The sequence below is a fragment of the Megascapheus bottae genome, chromosome 3 (genome assembly GCF_031878675.1).
Source record: "Megascapheus bottae isolate mThoBot1 chromosome 3, mThoBot2.hap1, whole genome shotgun sequence".
Taxonomy (NCBI): Eukaryota; Metazoa; Chordata; class Mammalia; order Rodentia; family Geomyidae; genus Megascapheus; species Megascapheus bottae.
This window is the reverse complement of record NC_143511.1, coordinates 67,162,075-67,183,841: the sequence shown is the minus strand read 5'-3', so window position 1 is coordinate 67,183,841 and position 21,767 is coordinate 67,162,075. Positions and strand designations below refer to the sequence as shown.

The 21,767-nt window shown below is 41.5% G+C and overlaps 1 protein-coding gene across 2 annotated transcripts in view; it reads left to right on the top strand.

Annotated features, from left to right (window-relative positions):
• Abca1 (ATP binding cassette subfamily A member 1) overlaps nt 1-21,767 on the top strand; it is a 125,023-nt gene that overhangs the window by 92,369 nt on the left and 10,887 nt on the right. Inside the window, exons 21-41 of one of the 2 annotated variants that reach the window (XM_090330362.1) lie at nt 146-288; nt 489-626; nt 1,658-1,878; nt 3,111-3,189; nt 3,926-4,128; nt 5,352-5,400; nt 5,581-5,694; nt 6,665-6,813; nt 7,014-7,138; nt 8,062-8,160; nt 10,246-10,435; nt 11,273-11,367; nt 11,586-11,618; nt 12,839-12,944; nt 13,737-13,811; nt 14,255-14,424; nt 15,684-15,861; nt 18,030-18,145; nt 18,243-18,387; nt 20,132-20,255; nt 21,568-21,697. In XM_090330362.1, coding sequence (XP_090186488.1) covers nt 146-288; nt 489-626; nt 1,658-1,878; nt 3,111-3,189; nt 3,926-4,128; nt 5,352-5,400; nt 5,581-5,694; nt 6,665-6,813; nt 7,014-7,138; nt 8,062-8,160; nt 10,246-10,435; nt 11,273-11,367; nt 11,586-11,618; nt 12,839-12,944; nt 13,737-13,811; nt 14,255-14,424; nt 15,684-15,861; nt 18,030-18,145; nt 18,243-18,387; nt 20,132-20,255; nt 21,568-21,697 — 2,682 coding nt within the window. Of the gene's footprint in view, nt 1-145; nt 289-488; nt 627-1,657; nt 1,879-3,010; nt 3,084-3,110; nt 3,190-3,925; nt 4,129-5,351; nt 5,401-5,580; nt 5,695-6,664; nt 6,814-7,013; nt 7,139-8,061; nt 8,161-10,245; nt 10,436-11,272; nt 11,368-11,585; nt 11,619-12,838; nt 12,945-13,736; nt 13,812-14,254; nt 14,425-15,683; nt 15,862-18,029; nt 18,146-18,242; nt 18,388-20,131; nt 20,256-21,567; nt 21,698-21,767 lie in introns of both variants that reach the window. The other variant, XM_090330363.1, reaches the window with a different exon arrangement.

Genomic DNA, 21,767 nt, shown 5'->3' with positions numbered 1-21,767 from the left:
ATTTTTTTAGAAACTGATAAAAAATTTTAAGGCAGAAATATAAAAAGGGAGGAAAACAAATGTGTTTATTGTCTTCTGCTCTGGGTCACGAACATTCTGGTACATGTTGCAAGGCCCTGGAGCTGACCTGTCTCTTTGTCCACAGGCTGACTGTGGAAGAGCACATCTGGTTCTATGCTCGCCTGAAGGGGCTCTCAGAGAAACACGTGAAAGCAGAGATGGAGCAGATGGCCCTGGATGTTGGTTTGCCACCCAGCAAGCTGAAAAGCAAAACAAGTCAGCTGTCAGGTGATTCCCTGGACATCTTTCCATCCTCTTCATTGCTTTCTAACCATACACCCACTGAGGAAAAGCTGTCTAGGGTCCAAGGCAGGGTGGGTGGGTAGCAGAAATGTATTTAAGGTTTTGTCCCTCCATTCACCCTTCTCTACTTCTGCCTTCATTTGCCATCTGGGACTGGTCCTGGATCCTGGCTCTCTATCTTGTAGGTGGGATGCAGAGAAAGCTGTCTGTTGCCCTGGCCTTTGTGGGAGGATCCAAGGTTGTCATTCTGGATGAGCCCACAGCTGGTGTGGACCCTTACTCTCGCAGGGGAATATGGGAACTACTGCTAAAGTATCGACAAGGTAACTGATGTGTACTTACTCTGAGGCATGGGCTCTTGAGAAATGTGGATCGTTCTCATGGCTGTTCTTGCTAGGGAAACAGAATTGATTCTCAAGAGAAATGTGGGACTTCTTTAAGTTCAGTGCCTCCTTTTGTGGAGGTGGAAGGTCTGGTTTGTAAGACATGAAAGTTTATGCTTCATTGACTAAGAGCTAGCAAGAAGGACACAAAACAGTATAAACTTACACTTGTGTATTATGGTTATGTTTCCCTATGGATTGAAGGGATTTTGTTGTTGTTGTTGTTGAAGTATGGGGCTAAAACTCCAGGCTTCTATTTCTTGCTAGGTTTTTTTTTTTTTTACTCAAAGCTGTAGCTCTACCAATTGAGCCACACTTTGACTTCCTGCTTTTTGTTGGTGAATTGAAGATAAGAATTCCATGGACTTTTCTGCCTGTGCTGACTTTGAACCATGATCCTCAGTTATTATTAGCCTTCTGAGTAGCTAGGCTTACAGGTGTGAGCCATCAGCATGGCAAGGACAGAGGTTCTTGAGAACAGAGAATGAGCCTTTGTTTCTTTTATCCCAAATGTGTTACATTAAGTTTATGCTTGTTGAGAGAATAGGTAAATAAACAGATAGAATGGGAGAGGTTCAGAAATACAATTGTTATTTGCTTACACCTGTGGTGTGGTACTGTGTAAAGGCCACAAACTTTGAAGCCAGATCCAGCTGTCCCTGGGAAAGTCACCGAACTTGCCTCAGTTTCCCCATCTATCACAATAGTGGTGTTTATCAATATTCACACCGGACTAAGTTAACCGAAGATGCTTGTAAATACATGGCCCAATAGGTAGCAAGTTCTTTCTATGAGGATCTAGTAACAGTACTCTAAGCTTTGCCATCTTGAGGATGCACTGGTAGTGGCCAGGACTTTCTCACATGCTTGTCTCACTCAGATCTCTGCCATATTGGTAGTTCCCTGCCAATATAGCTCATGGGAACAGAGAGCTCCTACCTGTATTCCATCCTTGTATGTTTACCTTGCAGGCCGAACCATCATTCTGTCTACACATCACATGGATGAAGCAGACATCCTGGGAGACAGGATTGCCATCATCTCCCATGGGAAGCTGTGCTGTGTGGGCTCTTCCTTGTTCCTGAAAAACCAGCTGGGAACAGGTTACTATCTGACCCTGGTCAAGAAAGACGTGGAATCCTCTCTCAGTTCCTGCAGAAATAGTAGCAGCACTGTATCATACCTGAAAAAGGTGAGCTGATGTTTCAAGGTTGGGTGGGTACTGGGTGCTGGGCCCGGGCAGTTAGGACTTGCTGTCCATTCTGTCAAGTTGTGGTCACCCTCTTCCTGCTCTATGGGCTTAATGGAATACATCCTACCCCCTTTGTGGAAAGCTCTTTCCCATCATGTTGGCTCTGGTGCATTTTTCCTGTGGAGGTACAGGGAATGATGGAGAAGGTTCTTTGAGGACTTGATTATGTTGAAGAAAATAGACTTGCCAAGAGGTAAGAGTCTTGGTTATAAAATGCCTTGCTGTTCCTGTTCATTACCTTTAAATCTCATTGACTTTAGCTTTTAAACTACAAAACATTAAATATGTGTTAGCACTAATTTCATGACACACTGACTCTGAGTCTAAAAGAACATAATGATAACAGTGCATTTTTGTTAAGTGTACATTGTTTATGAATCTATCATCTTAAAGTGCAGAGCAGCTGTGGGAAGGTATTATCATGATTACTATCCCAGATAGGGAAGCTGGTAGAGATTTAGTAGCTTGTTCAAGGTCACCCAGCAAGTATACAACAGGAATTGTATATTTTCCTTGGTACCAAGGCAAATGCCTAAGATTAAGTGGTACATTGAAACCAGTGGCATTTAGTATATGCACATGTCTCACACTGAACTCCTGTCCAGTTATTTACGCTTTAATAAAAGCCTTCATTCTCAAAAGTGGTCTGTGGACTGCAGGATCACTCAGGTCCTCGCTAGAAATGCAGCAGCTTGGGCCCAATTCATACCTCCTGAATTTTAATAAGTACCTTGAGTAAATACACACTGAAGTTTAGGAAACATTTAAAATGGACAAACAGCCAGGTGAATACCAAGTTGATAAGTGCCTGATTGTGGCTACAGTTCTGTGGACAGCTCTGCCTCCCCACCTCTCATCCTAGTGATCAGGGCTGTCTTCTCTACCTCACACACAAGTGAGACAGTCAGACAGTGGCTTCTGAAGCTCTTGCTACCAGGAGCCTGCATCCTAGAAAAGGCTTTTACACAATTGTTCTTACTCAATCCAGCTTCTTAGAAGCACTCCCTGGCAGAGGTGGTGTCTGCGCCTTGCTTGGTCTCTGACCCATTCTCACCTCCTTCTTTGCCATCAGGAGGACAGTGTTTCTCAGAGCAGTTCTGATGCTGGCCTGGGCAGCGACCATGAAAGTGACACGCTGACCATCGGTAAGAACTCTGGGGTTTCTTATTCAGGTGGTGCCTGAGCTTCCCCCAGCTGGGCAGAGTGGAGGCAGAGGAGGCGAGGTGCAGAGGCTGGTGGCGCTGACTCAAGGTTTGCTGCTGGGCTGGGCTGGGTGGCGGTGGGAGCAAAGGCAGCTTGGTGGTGGTTTGGCCTAATGCTTGCTGGCGAGCCTGGGGCTTGGTCTGGGAGCTGGCAGGGCATTGTTCCAGAAAAAAGAGATGATTGGAAATCAAGGAATCCCTTCAGGGTATGGAAGTGGTTCAAGAGACTGCAGGAGCCACACCATCAGGGAGGGAATTGAAGTTTAAGGTCTATACGAAGGCAGAGCACAGAGGTAGTTTTCCTTAGGCAATGTGTATAGGAGACCAGTCTTACTAGAAATACATGGGACAGAAATATTGACCCATGGCCATTTGCCTTAGTCCTAACAGCTGTCTTTGTCTAGGAAGACTTTGCCTCCCATGATCTGTTTGATTAAGCTTCCAGTGAGGTCAGTAAAGATAGCCTCTTTTGAAAGTTTGAAGTAAAGCACCTTTTTTTTTTGGCTTCTATACTCAATTTTTCCATTGAAGAATCCTAGAGCATATGTAATAGACACCAGGCTTTCAACCTCAACAAATCTATCTACTTGTTTCTCATCCATAGTGCATTATTGAGTACATGCAGTGCCAATCTTTGGAGGTCTAAAGTTAAGTCTGTGAAGGGCTTCCCCCTAGAGTGCCCAGGCCAGAGATTAACAAATGGCATGGCTGAAACATCTGGGAAATCTGAGCTTCTGAGGATCATCTGAGCTAATCAAGCCATCCTTGCATTCTGGTTCCTACAGATGTGTCTGCAATCTCCAGCCTCATCAGGAAACATGTGTCTGAAGCCCGACTGGTGGAAGACATTGGGCATGAGTTGACCTATGTGCTTCCCTATGAAGCAGCTAAGGAGGGAGCCTTTGTGGAACTTTTCCATGAGATTGATGACCGACTCTCAGACCTGGGCATCTCCAGTTATGGCATCTCAGAGACTACTCTAGAAGAAGTAAGTCCAGTGACTGACAGTTGGAATATAGAAGGACTAACAATTCTGAGGCCAGACAGGTAGTCTACATTGGCCATAGGATCACAAGGAGTCATCATTGCACTTTCAGATTGTTGAAAGGGTTATATCATTCTAGTGAATCATTTAGAATCATAGTGACAAATAGAAAACAAGAAGTATTGGAGTTGTTCCCTGGTATGGCTTTATCACATACACAACAGAAAATGACAAACACTGGTAGTTAGTCCATTTTTTTTTTTTTGGTTGGTTGTGGGGCTTGAACTCTGGTCTGGAGTGCTGACCCTGGGCTCTTCAGCTCAAGGCTAGTGCTCTACCACTTGTAGCCATAGCATTACTTTGAGCTTTTTCTGTGTATGTAGTACCGAGGAATCGAACCCAGAGCTTTGTACATGCTAGGTGAGTACCACTAGGCCATGTTCCCACACAGTTCATTTTTGTTTTGAATCATTGAAGCTTCATAACAAAAATGAAAATGAGTAGTGAAAGATATTGATCTGGGATTCAAAATCAGGGGTTTAAGTTTATAAGTTCATGTTCTCTTTACCATGCAGCAAAACTTTCCTTTAGGCTCAGAAACAACACAGACCTTGACAGCTGGGAAGGGTATAAAAGCTGCCCCACACAGTGGTTCCCAGGCTCTCTTGTCTGGGGATATTAATGATAATAAAAATTCTAAAGCTCAACTCTAGAGCCTTTGAACCAAAATTTCTCCAGATAAGGCCCTGAATCTCTATTTTCATTGCTTCTTCTGCACAGGGGTATATAAACTAGATTGGAAATCATTGATCTTGTTCAAATTCTCCTCTAATGTTTGAACATCATCCATATTTACTTCTAGGGATAAGGAACCCATTTTCTCCTGACCATTCTGGATCACTTATCATAATGGTCTTCTGTTCAAAGATTTGGGGTCATAGTCCTCAAAGAAGCCACTTGCCTCATACCCTTATACAAATAGATTTCTTTTGCTGGAGGGTTTTTTATTTTTAATGTGATAGTTGTGCCTTGAAAAAGATTGTCTGGATTAATATTTCTCATCTCTGAGAATTTTTTTGGATGAATGTAACTTCTCTTCCTGATGACTGTGATAAAGTGTTAATAAACATGTCTTCTACCTTTTGTGTCTTGAAGGGCTAACATGCAACGCAGTCATGTAATCACGGTAGTGAGACAGTCATAGTGTTTATGCTCTTATTTTTCAGATATTCCTGAAAGTGGCGGAAGAGAGTGGAGTGGATGCTGAGACTTCAGGTAAGCCTTTAAGCAGGAGATAGCGCCTCCTGCAGGCTATTTTAGCTCATCTCTGTGGTACTTTTGAAATTGCTCCTGATGAGGTCTCATTTTTCCTAGTGCATAGGCTCGATACAGATGGAGATAACTTGTTTTGTTACAAAGAAAAATAAAACATAGAATATTTTCCTTTGCCTTCAGATGGCACCTTGCCAGCAAGACGAAACAGGCGGGCCTTTGGGGACAAGCAGAGCTGTCTGCGCCCATTCACTGAAGACGATGCGATTGATCCAAATGACTCTGACATTGACCCAGGTTTGTTTAGGCAAGATCTTTGTTCTGCTGGTTGAAGGTGAATTTCTCTTTTATGTTCTTTTCAGCAGGTTTCCATTTCTGATGGGCTTTAGGCAAGATGATAGATTCCCTATAGGGACCAAAGGGAAGTGAAAAAAAAATGAGAAAAGGCTATTTTTTTTTCTTTTCCATTGTTGTATGTATGGCCAAGTCTTAGAGTCTCATCACTTCCCGCATTTAACAAAGCTCTTTCTTTAAATCCACAACAAAAAATTGTACCTCAGCCCTTCAAACCCATCTTTTTTTGTAGAGTCGCAGTTTCAGAAAATATTAAGTGTTGCAATATTTAATAAATATTCATTGAATGAGTGATGCTGAAAGAGGCAGAGAGAGGAATTTGCTTTTACAGTTAATTGTATCCTTAGACTAAAATAGTTTGGATGACCAATTCTTGTACGTTTAAGTGGAATGAAGAAGGGAGGTGAAAAATCAAACACGTTTGATAGGAAATCAAATCACTTGAGATAGGAATTATGTTTAAGACCAAGATTTTGATGTAATTTTTAGGAACAGAAAACTCTCTGGATTTCCCAGTTCTTGGTCCTATGAGCAACTTCATGCCTTTTCAGTATCATCAGCCTACATACATGGCCTGTTTTATAGACTAACCTTAGGAAATGAATATTACTACTTGATTCTGCCAAATAAGTTGCAGTAGCGTCCCATCATGTATGAATACATCTCTCCCTTTGCTTCAAGGATTCTTCTTTTTTTTCCCTATCTATCAGAGGATCATTGAAAGGCAGACACTGATACTGTTGGAATCTTTGGGTCATCCCTTTTCTTGGAGGTCAATTTGTCATGACAGCCCTCTCATTCTGTGATACAGTTTCCCATGCCAGCCTCTTAGATGGTTGCTGAAGAGAAGAGGAAGGAATATAGTCAGATCAAAATGTTATAATAAGTGACCTTCAATATTGGCTTCTTGCAGAATCCAGAGAGACAGACCTGCTCAGTGGAATGGATGGCAAAGGTTCCTACCAGGTGAAGGGCTGGAAACTTACACAGCAACAGTTTTTAGCCCTTTTGTGGAAGAGACTGCTGATTGCCAAAAGGAGTAGGAAAGGATTCTTTGCTCAGGTGAGATGTGCTGGTCTTTGGCCCCACAAGAGGACTTTAGGCTCTCTGACCAGTGAAGGCAGAATAGCTCTGTGGCTAGGATATAGATGCTAGAGCCAATTCCTGGGCTGGCTGGTCTGGAAGACTGGCTGGCTGGACTTGCAAGGTTTGGATCTTTGGATTTCTAATACTTAATGCTCTCCTCCAATACCTGGTTGTAGATTGTCCTGCCAGCTGTGTTTGTCTGCATTGCTCTGGTGTTCAGCCTGATCGTACCACCCTTTGGCAAATATCCCAGCCTGGAACTTCAGCCTTGGATGTACAATGAGCAGTATACATTTGTCAGGTATGCGCTTGCGTTTTGAGCCTCCGGAGGGAGGAGGATTCAAACAAACAGAGAGCCAAGGGAATGCTCTCAGAAGTTACCACTGTGAAGTGGATTTTATTGGCTGAGCCTCATCCCCCTATACAAAGCAAGCATTCCGTGCAAAGAGCACGGAACTATCTTTGAAACAGTAGGCGAGTGAGTCCTCATTTGGACATTTTATCCTTTCTGGTTATACTGCAGCCATCATGAATAACAATATGTATTTTAAGAAAAGTAATCTGCCCTAAGTCACAGGACTAATTCATAAGCCATTTGCATTTCTAGGCATGCATATTCATTTTGTAATCAAGTCGTGGGCTTCCCTGTGCTGTCATATCACAGACATTTCAGCCTCTTGCTTTCTGCATAATGTAAATTATGTAATTATTTTCTATTCTCTCAAGATTAGGGTATTAGTTAAGGCTCATCTTGAGAGAGGAACACTTCTTGTTATAATAATTCTGTCTGTAAAACTAAAGGAATTTTGTTTAGCAAAGCATAAACAGATATGTGAAAATGAAACATCCTTGTACAACTCGTTGATGCTAGTAAAAAAAGAAGGAAGCATTTTTGAAATACTGATCCTTAATAAATTTTTTGGCTTTGCACACGCGCGCGCGCGCGCGCGCACACACACACACACACACACACACACACACACACACACCTTCATTTAGATATACTATTCATACAAACTCTACTTTGACCCTAAGGCCAAATTTATGATCAAAATCTGAAATCCTAGTAGGTCGTATTTTGTCTTTTATTCATTTTGCTTTTTAAGAGCCTAAACCCCAAAGATACTTAGGGTGTTGTAGCTAGAAAACAAAAACAAAAATCTATTTACCTCCCAGTTCCTGGTCTGAATGAATGATAAGCTGACTGCTCTCCTGTGCTTATAGTAATGATGCTCCTGAGGACACAGGGACCCAGAAGCTCTTGAATGCCCTCACCAAGGACCCTGGCTTCGGAACTCGATGCATGGAAGGAAACCCAATCCCGTGAGTAACCCTTTAGCCATAGGCTGGCTACTTACGTTTGGTTATTGACAACATTGTACTTTTCAATTGCAACACAGGTAGTATGACTGCCATGGTTTTTCCCTTTGAGTGCCCCCCCTTCTTTGTTCAGTTTTAAAACTCTAGTAAATATTTAAGATCTAAATGATAACATAGTGACTAAGGAGTTTTTGGTAGTCAGTAGTTAGTACTCAGTGGATGGCAAATCCCAACAGCCAATATTAGTTCTTCAGTAAAAAGATGACTGGGGTGAGAAAGGACACAGACTTGGCCCAACTGGATGTCATCATACCATCATACCTTCTAGACTCCACATAAATGTTTTGCAGGCAAGCAAGAAGATGAGTAAGATGATCATGTAATTATGTGAAATTCACTGCTGGCCAGTGGAATTTTGTACTGATTCCTAGACAGATACCAGCTTAGGTGGGATCTGCAGGAGCCACAATTGGGCTGAGGGCTAGCCTACAGAGACAAAAGATGCATCAGAGCGTTTGCAGCATTTTGTCTAAGCACCTCTGACTCTGCCTAAAGTCAGTTTGAAGGAAGAGGATCCCTGCTGGCAACTCATAGTGAAGATCAAAGTTGAGGTTTGTAGAAAGTGGCAGACATGAAGTGAAGCTGACTGGAACACTTCTCTCAGTATTCATTAAGTTTGTCTCAGCCAGTCATCTCTGGATGAGCTATAGGAGCTCTCTCTAGGTCTTTCCATGTCATTAAGAGGCTTTAAAAAGAATGAGAGATCAATCAATCTGAAAACTATTCATTTGATTTTTTTCTGGTATGTAAGAAAGTAATATATACTGTAGTTCTACATTAAGTTGTAGAAGTTTGAAACTAAAAGACAGACTTGAAATGACAAGTCATCTTATATGCTTTATATTTTTTCCAGTGGGAAAAATAAGCCCTGAGAGGACAAGAGACTTGCTGATTTTTTTTGGGGGGGGGGGATAATTCAGAGTTCAAGGCAGTGATAAACCCAACAGCCTTGTGTGTGTGTGTGTGTGTGTGTGTGTGTGTGTGTGTGTGTGTGTGTGTGGTGGTGGTGGTGGTACTGGACATTCAACTCAGCACTCTACCATTTGAACTATACTTCTAGTCCTTTAGCTTTTAAGTTTTGTTTTTCAGATAGAGTCTGACGCTTTTCCTCTTCAAGTCTTGAGTTGTGATCCTCCTATCTTCCGCCTCCTCTTATTTTGGGAGCTGGGGTTAAAGGCATGAATCATCACATTTAGTCCAAACAACCTCTCTTCAAACACCAAGCATTCTCTCCACTCATCTCCAAATTCTTTGTACACATTTTAGAACATAAATTGAATCTTACCACTCTCTACTGAAATTTCTAGCATCTTGAGCATAAGATCCAAAATCCTCAGCTCTGATCATCTTCATCCTACCTTACTCTTCTTTAATTTCATTTGCCATTACTCTTCCTCTTAGACCATCAATTTCAGCCACACTGCCTTCTGCAGGAACTCATTTCTTTTCAGTCTTCCTTCCTGACTTTTTATTACTTTAGTTTGAATCGATCTTCTCCCAGAAACCTTTGCGTACTTTATTCTCTGATCATTTAATTATGTTTTGGCTGAAGCATTGTTGTAGTGAAAGAATAGCAATCTGTTCCTTCTACATACTCTCATTTTATTTTGCTTTATTTTGGCCATGCAAAATTTGATTATTTTCTAACTGTTTTGGAGCATGCAAACCCCATCAAAGCAGGAATTTGTCTTGTCTACTTTAGACCTTCAGAAGCTGTGAAACAATGTTTGCCACAAAGTAAATGTTCAATGTGTGTTGCATCAAGAAATGTTGGCTGGCAGTATCAGACAGAATTCAATTTACGAACATTAAGGGCCTGTTTATGTCCCATTTTTCTTATCGATAAAATGACCTTGCTACTTCCCAGACTGTTGTGAGATCAAACAATCCCATGAGGACATGCTCATTCTTTCCAAACACTAAGGGACAGGTGCAGGCTGTGGTTGTGACAGAATGATCTTGTGCTCTAAGGCCACAGGAAGTCCAGGCTCTTCCGGTGACCCCCATTTTTGATGTCTCCCTTCACAGAGACACACCTTGCTTGGTGGGGGAGGAGGAATGGACTACTGCCGCTGTTCCACAGACCATTGTAGATCTCTTCCAACATGGCAACTGGACAATGGAGAATCCCTCGCCTGCCTGCCAGTGTAGCAGTGACAAAATAAAGAAGATGCTACCTGTGTGTCCCCCAGGGGCTGGAGGGCTGCCACCTCCCCAAGTGAGTCACTGTCAAATGCATAACCCAGCCATGGGTGCAGGTGGGCTGGTGGCATCTCCTTAGGAACAGAAATGGATGAAATGTGGTATCAGGAGGTTATTTAAGCCTTGTTAACAAGGGAGTTTTGAGTCGATGAGGTTTGGACCCTATTGTGCCTCTGCCTTTTCTACAATGGTGATACCACAAGACAGACTATTGGAAGACTGACTTAAGACCCTGAGCTGTTATCCACCAACAGGCCGTGTTAGTTCATTGAGCCTATTTCTTCACTCATGAATTAGGAAAGCTGGATCAGATTTCACATTTTCTCAGACTCTGAGTTTGAGAAGGAGATACAAGCCATTTCTTTTTCCCTGACAGTTTCAGCAAGGGTCTTGCTTAGGATAGCTCTCTGCTGTTTTCTCAGCTTGGACAGGGAGCCATGTGATTTTAAATGAGTGTAACAAGTTAAAGAAACCTTGGTCACCATTCTATAATGGCAGCTAATGTAGATGTCAATATAACGTGAATGAACACAAGCCACTAGGCATGGTTTATGATGTGTGTCCCTATCACCATCCGAGACTATAAAGAACTATTATTTCAGTGCTTACTGTTTACATATTGAGAACAATTCCCTGAGGATGACCTGAACTTGGTACAAAGATATGGCCAGTCCCAAGGACAGAATGGACAAGGTCTTGTTAGTGTTGTGGCTGAGACTATTCAGGCCCTGTGGCCAGGGTTCTATGCCCACTGTGGCACATATTTGTGGGCATGTACTCCTGTTGTTGGTCTATCTTTTGTCCCAGTTCTTATCTATAAAAGCATATGTGCTTGACTTCTATGTGGTTTCAGAGAAAGCAGAACACTGCAGACATCCTTCAGAACCTTACAGGAAGAAACATTTCGGATTATCTGGTGAAGACATATGTTCGGATCATAGCTAAAAGGTGACTATTAATAAAACTTAACCTGTGGCTTATCGTTGCTGAGTAGAAGAGTTTGAATATGCATAATAGTCCTAGTGGTAAGGGAATTGCCAGATAACATCCCCATATTTAGGAAGTTTGAATATGGCAAGTAGATATTTGTCCCTTGTGTATCTTTAGGAATAAGATAGGTACCTTCTACAACTGATTTTTGTTTTCTTTGTCTTTATTTTCTGCAGCTTAAAGAATAAGATCTGGGTGAATGAGTTTAGGTAAGATTCTCATTTCTTTCAGTTGTCTTTGGTTTCTTAGCCTTAGGAGAGAGGTTTTGATGTAGTCCACTGGGATTCAGGGCAAGTTGAAGGTTTGGGCATTGTCACTCACACATTCTCGAGTGTGAGTCTTACCTTGAAGTTTCTGCCTGGAGTATATTTGCTCTGTGTTCAGTGGCCACTTCAGAAGACACAAAAATATTTGGTGCAGTGATTTCCTTGAAGAGATTTAGTCATCTCTGGGGAGTATCTAGGGTCTTGAGGGAAGCACAGTGCTGTGAGAGGGAATGTCTGTGCTAGCAGTCAGGGACAATTTTGTTTGGAGACTTTACTATGTGACTAAGAAGCTCTTTGAGGAAACACAAGACATCAAAGTCATTTATCTTCCTTGTATTTCAATGTATTTTCCCCTTGTGGATTGGGAAGGGCCAGGGGGGAAGGCAGCAGCCTTGTAGCCAATCTGCACACCAGGGAAAATGAGATAGAAGAGAGACTGCCTTGGGTCCAAGTGAATGAGTCCAACTTTCCTATTTACCTTTGTTCCAAGGGCCAGAATCCCTGGAACTCTGGGCAGAGAAGATATTGTCATATGGTGGCCCTCATGCTTGGAAGGAGACAAAGCCTTATTAGCTCTACCTTGCTCAATTGTGGGTTTTTTTTTTTTTTTTTAGCTTCCGGTCCTGGGCTTGAGCTCAGGGCCTGAGCACTGTCCTTAGTCTTTCTCAAGGCTAGAGCTCTACCACTTGCACCTCAGCACCACTTCTGGCTTTTTTTCTATGTATGTGGTACCAAGGAATCGAACCCTGGTCTTTGTGCATGCTAGGCAAGCACTCTACCACTAGGCCAAACTCCTGGCCCCTTCCTTGCTCAATTGGGACAGTGTGTCTCAACAGATCAAGTTGAGGCCTAAGCCTTCTGGTGACAAAAACATCTGAGAGATAATTCCTCTTGTCCCAGTGTTACTGTTGTCTAACTGTGTGTTATCAATTTTGTGTTATCAACTCTTGGTTCTTCCATCTGGACAGCAAACTTGAGAGTTAAAGAGATTGCTAGAATTGATCCAAGGAGGCTGAGGTATAACTTCCCTGAGGCAAACTTTAGTCCTCGTTTAAATAAGAACTGCGTCTCCAGGCATCTTGTATATTGTACTGTCCACGGCTATCACTGAGTGAGAGTGTGTGACCCACTGTCTGGATTTTAATATCAGGCTGTTCTTTTAGGTATGGTGGGTTTTCCCTGGGTGTCAGTAATTCTCAAGCACTTCCTCCAAGTCAACAAGTTAATGATGCCATCAAACAAATGAAGAAACACTTGAGGCTGGCCAAGGTAAGCAGCCATTCTGAGGCCTATCAGAAAAATGGGCATGGAATGCTGGGACATGAGAGATATGGCCTGGTTTATGTGATTCTAGAAACGATACTGCTCTGAATGTTTGAATACCAAGCAATCATCAGCATTCAGTGATTTCAGCCAAACAAGATGGAACTTCTCAGTGAATATTTAAAAGCCTGCACATGTAGGTCAAGTGTGACTTCAGAGATTGAAAAGCTCTTAGAACGACTAAATTTATAAAGCTAACTAATGGATTAAAAAAAAGCTGGGTTTCAAGCAGACTTTTCTGGCTAAATAGTGAATGAATTATTTTTATTTCTAAGCTGTTGATCTGGTCTTTAGGACCCAATGAACGCACTATCATTTCTCTGTATCTCAGGTTTCCCAGTTTGATAGTAAGAATTGATGTGGATTCTGGAACACTGGGTGGCAGTGATATAGTCCCATCTGCACATAGAGTGTGGGCTGTGGTTCAGAGGATGGTGTTAGGGGAAGCACTTTGAAAGAATCCTCATCACCAAGTTCTATCCAGATACTTGTCTTGGGACTTGGAGACATGGGGTTTCTGGGATCCCTTTGAGACTGAGGGCATCTTGGTGGCATCAGTGCTATAGATTTCTGGTCACTTGGTTCTTGGGAATCATTTATTAATGGACTCACATTTGATTTTAATGAATGAGGCTATAATGATATTGTTCTTCAAAGAGTTGTCCTGTCGCCCACAAATTCCAGCTATATCATTGCCCTTTACAATCAGAGCTGATTTGAGGGTTTTGTCTTTTACAGGACAGTTCTGCAGATCGATTTCTTAACAGCTTGGGAAGGTTCATGACGAGTCTGGATACCAAAAACAATGTCAAGGTAAATCATTATCTGTGTTCTAGCTTTTTAGTAAAACTAGTCTTACTTTTCTTGAAGTATCTTCAGCTCATGGTCTACTTGATGGCGGTATCCGAGACAGAAAAGAGCAAGCTCTGTTAACTGTAATGAAGCATTACAGTATGGTGACTAAGAGTATTTTGCTCTGCTACAGACTTACCAGGTGAAACTTACCAGGCCTTGACTTGTGAATTAAATTACTTAAACCTCATAAATAGTTACGAGGATAAATGAGTTCAAGATAAAAAGATGCTCAACGCAGTGTCAGGCCTGTGGTCAGCAGCCAGTGAATTCTGTGTGCTCTCATTTTGTCTTGGGATGTGTCTAGGATTTCTTTCTGAAGTTTATGTGCATCTTGTCTGTATGTTCACTCACTTCTCGAGAGTTTGGTTTAGGAGCAAAACATGTACCTGGCTTTATTTCAGGTATGGTTCAATAACAAGGGCTGGCATGCTATCAGCTCTTTTCTGAATGTCATCAACAATGCCATTCTCCGGGCTAATCTGCAGAAGGGAGAGAATCCTAGCCAGTATGGCATCACTGCTTTCAATCACCCGCTGAATCTCACCAAGCAGCAGCTCTCAGAGGTGGCTTTGTAAGTATAGCTGTGTGGAAATAAATGGAGTGAGGAGAGGTGAGAGTGCTAGGGGAATCCTGGAGTGTGAGGAGGTGGATAGCAGCTGCAGAAAGCTGCATTCTGTAAGTCTGGCTTCATCCAGACTCTAGTAGGATCTATCTATCAAGACCCTGTTTAATAGGCTTAAGTTTTTTAAAATCTTTTTGGGGATAATGTATAGAGGGGTTACAGTTACATTCAGCAGGTAGCAGGTGCATTACTTCTCACACATCGATACCTCTTTCCATGTTTTTGTTCCCATTTCCCTCGACCCACCCCCTAGGCTTATGTTCTATTAAAAAAATTGTAGAATTTTGTATGTATTTGATGGATATGCTATATCCTATTGTTTTCATACTTATTCACTGCCATAAGAATTAGCTTGAGCAGTTTCACAATGATATTTCTTCCTTATTTAGTCTTTAAGACATACAAGTCTCTTCTTGTGTAAAAATTTACAAGTTAGCTCTTACAAGGTCAAGGACTGGTGACAAAACTGAACAGCATGGGCTACTACTAGGCATTCTCAGTAGTTTTATGTAAGCAGAGTACAATCTTTAACTTCAGAGAAACTAATTTTACATTTGAATTGTCAAGGTGTTTTGGGAGTTTTTGTTTTGGTGTTTGGCCAGTCACGTGGCTTCAACTCTGGACCTGCATCCTGTCCTGGGGCTCCTTTTTTGCTCAAGGCTAGCACTCTAGCATTTGAGCCACTGCACCACTTTTGGAATTTTTTTTTTGTAATTTATTGGAGATAAGAGTTTCATGGACTTTCCTTCTCCAACTGGCTTTGAACCATAATCCTTAGATCTTAGCTTACTGAATGGCTAGGATTATAAGTATGAGCCACTGGCACCCAGCTAAATTGTCAATTTTTTAAAAAACTTAGTTGACTAAGATCTGAGGATTGTGGTTCAAAGCCAGTCTGGATAAGAAAGTCCATGAGACTAATCTCCAATTGACCATTAGAAAAGGGGTGGCTCTAAGCGGCAGAATACTACTAGCTTTGAACAAAAGAGCTTAAGGATAGCACCCAAGCCCTAAGTACAAGTCCTATGCCCAAACAAAACAAAACCAACAATTGAAAGTGATCATATTCAATGGTCATATTGAAACATATTTCATAAACACACGTTTTCCCCTGGGCTGGGTTTTAGAGATGCATATGTCCACTTGTATTGTGTGACTTCCAATCTAACCCCAAACTCCTCTGATCTTCACTGTCTTTTTCTTTCTAGGATGACCACATCAGTGGATGTCCTTGTGTCCATCTGTGTCATCTTTGCAATGTCTTTTGTCCCAGCCAGCTTTGTTGTGTTCCTAATCCAGGAGCGAGTCAGCAAAGCAAAGCATCTGCAGTTCATCAGCGGAGTAAAACCGGTCATTTACTGGCTCTCCAATTTTGTCTGGGATATGGTGAGGACACATGCCCATTGTCTCTGAATCTCTAGGAAATCCACAGGTTCATATGGATAAGACAGAAGAGGCCCCGGGCCATCAGTAGGAAGTGTTCCAGTTAGTGTAAAGATGTAGAAAATGGAAAAGGGAGAAGCAGGTTTTTGCTTCCATACATGGCATTGGATGCACCGCTGATTTCACACCAGACATCTGGCCACACTGACAACTGCTGTTTCTACCACCTCCTAACTTTCTATGTGAAAATTTTCTCAGCAAACATGGAAGTGGAAAGAGCATAGTCAAAACTCTTAAGCCAGTAAATAGAACTCTAACTTTTCTGATAAGTTTTAACTTATGGATTTAAACTAGGAAGCTTCATCTGTCATTTGAAAACTCCATACATTTTACCAACATCCTATTCACCATAGCAAATATTTTTGTTCCGATGTGGAAGACTTCAAAGAATTCCAAAGTTCAGGTGATTGCAAAATGATATTGAGCTGTTATCTCCTTATGTCTTCCATTAGTTCTAAGCCACACAGAACACATCGAATTCTTTTCCCATCGTGAAACTAGTAGGATATTTATTTATTTATTTATTTATTTATTGCCAGTCCTGGGCTTGAGCTCAGGGCCTGAGCACTGTCCTTGGACTTTCTCAAGGCTAGAGCTCTACCACTTGAGCCTCAGCACCTCTTCCAGCTTTTTTCTATGTATGTGGTACCGAGGTATCGAACCCGGGTCTTCATGCATGCTAGGCAAGCACTCTAGCACTAGGCCAAACTCCTGGCCCTTGTAGGATATTTAAAGACAATGCTCCTCTAAGTAAAGTTGGAGAGATGATGCATGAGAGCATATTTTGTCATCTTTATGGCCTTGCACATGTATGAGCTATTCTGGATGATGATGATGTCTATGCTAATTATGCCACACCTCAAAGATTTGCCACTGTTCTGATCTGATTGCCCTTCCATGGCTAAGTTCCATATTGTTAGTATCCCTTTTGAAAAACAGTACAGAATTAACCTTGCATTCAGGCTGCAGTGTGAATGACTACAAGTTTACAGAGTTTACATCTCATCTTTCTTTATTCTGTACTTGGCTTTCTACACCTGGATAATATATTTAAAAAGGCACACTGTCTTATTAGCAACTCAGTAATGACCTCAAACCTCCATTTCCTATGAATGATTGCTTAACTGGTTCTCTTTAATTATATGTGAATTTTTGAACCTATATTTATATTTATCCCTGTTAAGCCACATCTTGTCTGGTTTCCATTTATTCTGGTTTGGTTTTGTTTTAATCGTGTAATTACCTGATTCATTTAAAAGGGACTGAGTGTTTACTATGTGTTTGACTGTGCCAGCCATCGTGGATTCAGAGCTGAATGATTGCGTCTCTCACCTCAGGGACATCACTTATGTTCCCATGTATCATTTGTCCCTCCTTTTTCATTTTAGAGCCTGAGGTTTGCTGTGAGCAAATCCTCATTCAAGTTGTTGATAAGCACATTAAGTAGGATTGAGTAGGTAGGGACTGGGACACAGTCCTGGGGTAGGAAGCTGCAGTTCTTCCAGATGACAAACTGCCATCACCGGCCTGTCTGTGGTTTGTTTTGTAGCTATGAGTTCTTATAATTGTTTCACGGTCAAGTCTTTATTTCTCATTTTAATGCCTGAAGGACTGTCAAGACAGACTTGAAAATTATTCTCAGGGTGATGAAACAATTCTGACATTTGTGTTAGGAGTACTTACCTCCTAAATAGATTGCTTGTGTGATTGAACTTGGGCAGAGGATCATATAGCATTAATGATGCAACAGACACAATCATCTTTGGGAAGAATAATGGAAGCTTATTTGCCTCCTGTGAAATTGAAATTACTTTGAGTATCCCTCCTTCAGTAAGTTTACTGAGCGTGACACCTTGGCTTAGCTGTGGGAAAGACAGAGAGGGCATGCAGTTTATAAAACCATCCAAGGGTAAAATGCTTGTCAAAATGTATTGTCCTGCATTTTGATGAATAGTTTACATGGCTTCATTAATTCAAAATAATCCTTTAATATGTTTACCTGTCCTTTTACTTATTTCTAGAAAATAAATAAGTCCAATGATATAAAGACTTAGGCTACATTGTACTTTTGACTTAGGGTGTCAACTTCATTTTCTTGTTCTGTCTTTTAGTGCAATTACGTGGTTCCTGCTACACTGGTTATTATCATCTTCATCTGCTTCCAGCAAAAGTCCTATGTATCCTCCACCAATCTGCCTGTACTAGCCCTTTTACTTCTGCTGTATGGGTAAGCTACCTCGGGGTGGAGGCTATCACAGTGGGTAAGGCATATGATACCCAAGGTGAGAAGTATCGCGTGGACATTCAACCTCATGCCTCCCCAGGTGGTCCATCACACCTCTCATGTACCCAGCCTCCTTCATCTTCAAGATCCCCAGCACAGCCTACGTAGTCCTCACCAGTGTGAATCTCTTCATCGGCATCAACGGCAGTGTGGCCACTTTTGTGCTGGAGCTCTTCACCAACAATGTGAGTTCTGTAGAAAGAGCCCTTCCTGTTCTGCCAGGAGATATCAGAGGGAGACTAGGGTTAACTGTGATGGTATTCAACTTGGCTGTGGCACTGACGTTGCGATTTTAGATTCTGTTCCTGGGTTTGCCCAATTCTTTGCTCTTATGCTATGGCTTCGTGTTTCTCAGGCCCTGCCTTTCATCTCTTGTCATGGATCCTTTTAAATAAATGTCTGCTCCACTCTGATGCCCTTAGCACTAGATGCTTTTCTGTCTTTGCTTTCCAATTTAGACACCATCTCTGGAAAATCCCACTCAGTTTTTCTTTTTTAGTTGTTCTTTTTTTTTTTTATAAAGGTGATGTACAGAGGAGTTATAGTTACATAAGTATAGAATCCATACTTATGTAAATAAAGAGCATATTTCTTTTTGGATAGTGTCTAAATGCTCAATGTCCCTTGCGCTCTCTCAATTTTTCCATAATCCCATTTCGTTTTAGGGTCTTTACTACAACCCTTTTCAGTGTCTTATTTCTTTTTTGTTTAAAGTTTTAGAAAAATTTACTTTAGGATAACAGTATTCAACTAGAGAAATAGGCAAAAAAGAGAGTGAAACATTTCTTCCCATGCAGGAAATAGGAATTATGGACTCATCTTACTGCCCTATATTAGTCTCACAGATTGATGTTTTGGCTGTTTCCTTAAACTCCTAGTCTCCTAGAGTGGATGGCTCCATTTACATAATTTATCAATGTCACAGATCTTTCCCTTCAGAACCTAATGTTTTGTTTTTCTTGCCATCTCTGTCAGACCTGGTGGCGTGGCCATCTGTACGGCTGAGCGTGTTATCTCCCTTGGAGCATCATACATGCTTTACTGTTGCTTCTTTACCGCTTACAGCTGGTTGAATCATCAGTTCTTCCAATTACACAGCTCATAAACAAGGTTTTTTTCTTGATTTCTGTTATTGTTGCCTCTGCCTAAATACCATGGGTTAACATCCAGTGCCTTGAAGAGGTATTTTCATAGGTCCTTCCTGGCCTGTTTTCCCTACACTTCTTCCTCTTCCTCTGTACCTTCACCTGTACTGTCCCTTAAAACCACCAAACTCCTGTAGGCCTGGGTTGAAATGTCCTTCTACCACAGAGCCTCTAGAATATGAAGCTTTTCTGATCTACACAATAAGATGTGCTCTCTCTCATCTCTGGGATTCTCAGAGCTGTCAGTTCTTCCTCCAGAACAGCACACACCCAATTATGTAATCATTCCTATCTAGATGTTCCTCTATTTAGTAACCTTTGCCTCTTTGGTGCCCTAGCACAATGTACCCAGCATATTACCACTCACTCAATTGCTGGACAGTTGGCTACCATTTGCTTGATAGTTGGCTACCATTTGCTTGTGGGGTTATAATAAATTCTAATGTAATTGAGAAGCCTTTTATTTTGGGAAATTTCCAGCAAAGTCCTGAACCTTGCCTTGTGCATGAGCTATTTGATTTTAAAATGCTAAGCAAAAACTTGGTTGTGGGTTTGCTTCTGATGAACTGTAGCAGTGTCTGCAAAGCTTCATTCATGTCTCCATAGTCAGCCTTACTCTTTATTTTCTAAAGATTAGAAAATATCAGTTAATATTTACTGTTTTCTGAACTCAGAGGTCTAGTCTGTCCACAGGTAATTCCTTTTTCTTCATGCTCCTGTTGTAGACTTTGGTCAGATTTTATTGGACACTGTAAATGATATCCCTCCCCCATCTTGTTTACAGAAGCTGAATAACATCAACGACATCTTGAAGTCTGTGTTCTTGATCTTTCCCCACTTCTGCCTGGGGCGAGGGCTCATTGACATGGTGAAAAACCAAGCAATGGCTGATGCCCTGGAAAGGTTTGGTGAGTGAAGCAGTGGCTATAGGAGGCTTTAACAGGTGGCTTGTTGCAGGGTCCTTAGTGCCCTTGGCCTTTGTTCACTGAAGACAGGCCGTCCATCCTTTCCTCATCTCTAGGCTCATGCCCATGTAGCTGGTCCCTCATGGCTCTCACGACATAGCCATATATAGGTTTCTTTGACAAACAGCATTGAGATAAAGAAAGGAGTTAAAAGAAACAGACGTAAGGAAAACACTGGTATTAGCTTGCATCCTGTGCCCACAGGTTGGGTTTGTCAGATCACTGGAAAAGTCAAATCACAGCCTTGGAAATTAGAAATAGGCCAGAGAATAAAAAGAAAAGATTAACACTTCAATTTTATTAGGAACAGGGTGGGCTTGCAGGTGTGTATAGTTGTTTATTACCTTTTACATAGTCGATAAAAAGATAATTTACTATAGTTCTACCTTTGTTACTTGTTATATTACTGTCACTGATTTACTGGTTATGATAAGTTAGATGGGCCATATTATTTAATACATATAGAAAAGGGATTTATTTTTGACTTAGAGGTACAAGGAGATATATAAGGAGTTTAAGGGACAGTTGTATAAATCCAGATGACTTAATTGAGTCACTAGGTTACATTACATGCTACTGAAATGAGCACCTTTTTGTGTAGTATTTCTTATTATTGAAACATAGAATTTATTAAGCTACCTTAAGAATCACCCTGGATTATTTGCCTTATTTAAAAGGCCAGTTATTGTGATTTTTACTTGGACTCCCAGGTGTCAAACTGATCAGGAAGATTATAGAGCGAAAAAGTTAGTGAGATCCCTTTCCTTCTCAACTAACAAGTGAGGTAGGGTGGTAATCCCTATAGTTTATCTCACCTATGCATAGGAACATAGGTAGAAAGGTCATTGCAATGCTAGCCCAAGGCAAACAAAAATCATTAACTCTTATCTAAAGCAAAACAGAGCTAAGATGTGGCTCAAGTGGTACAGCACCTACTTAGCAAGCGTTAACCCTTGAGTTCAGACCCCAGGACTGACCAAAATAAATAAATTAAAGGACCTTTTGGCATGTTCTATTGACAAGAAACTATCAGCCATCTTACAAGAAGTTACAAGTTAGTTCTGAAATAGTGATTGATAAAAGGGTATTTATTGCATAATCATCTATAGCCACTCTTGGGGTCTTCCCCCCACTACCCCGCTACTATGGGTAATAGCTACTAGGAAAACAGGTGAACTTGACCCTCTGATATGAGGAAGTGCCATGGACCCCAATGCCTGTAATTTTGACCAGATCTCTGCATTGTGTCCACCAGGAGAAGATCGTTTTGTGTCACCACTCTCTTGGGATTTGGTGGGGCGAAACCTTTTTGCCATGGCCGTGGAAGGAGTCGTGTTTTTCCTCATTACTGTTCTGATCCAGTACAGTTTCTTCATCAGGCCCAGGTGAGCTTATCCCAAATTCTCACGCTGATTGAGGGTCACATCCAAGAAATTCAGGGAAACACTGGTTAAT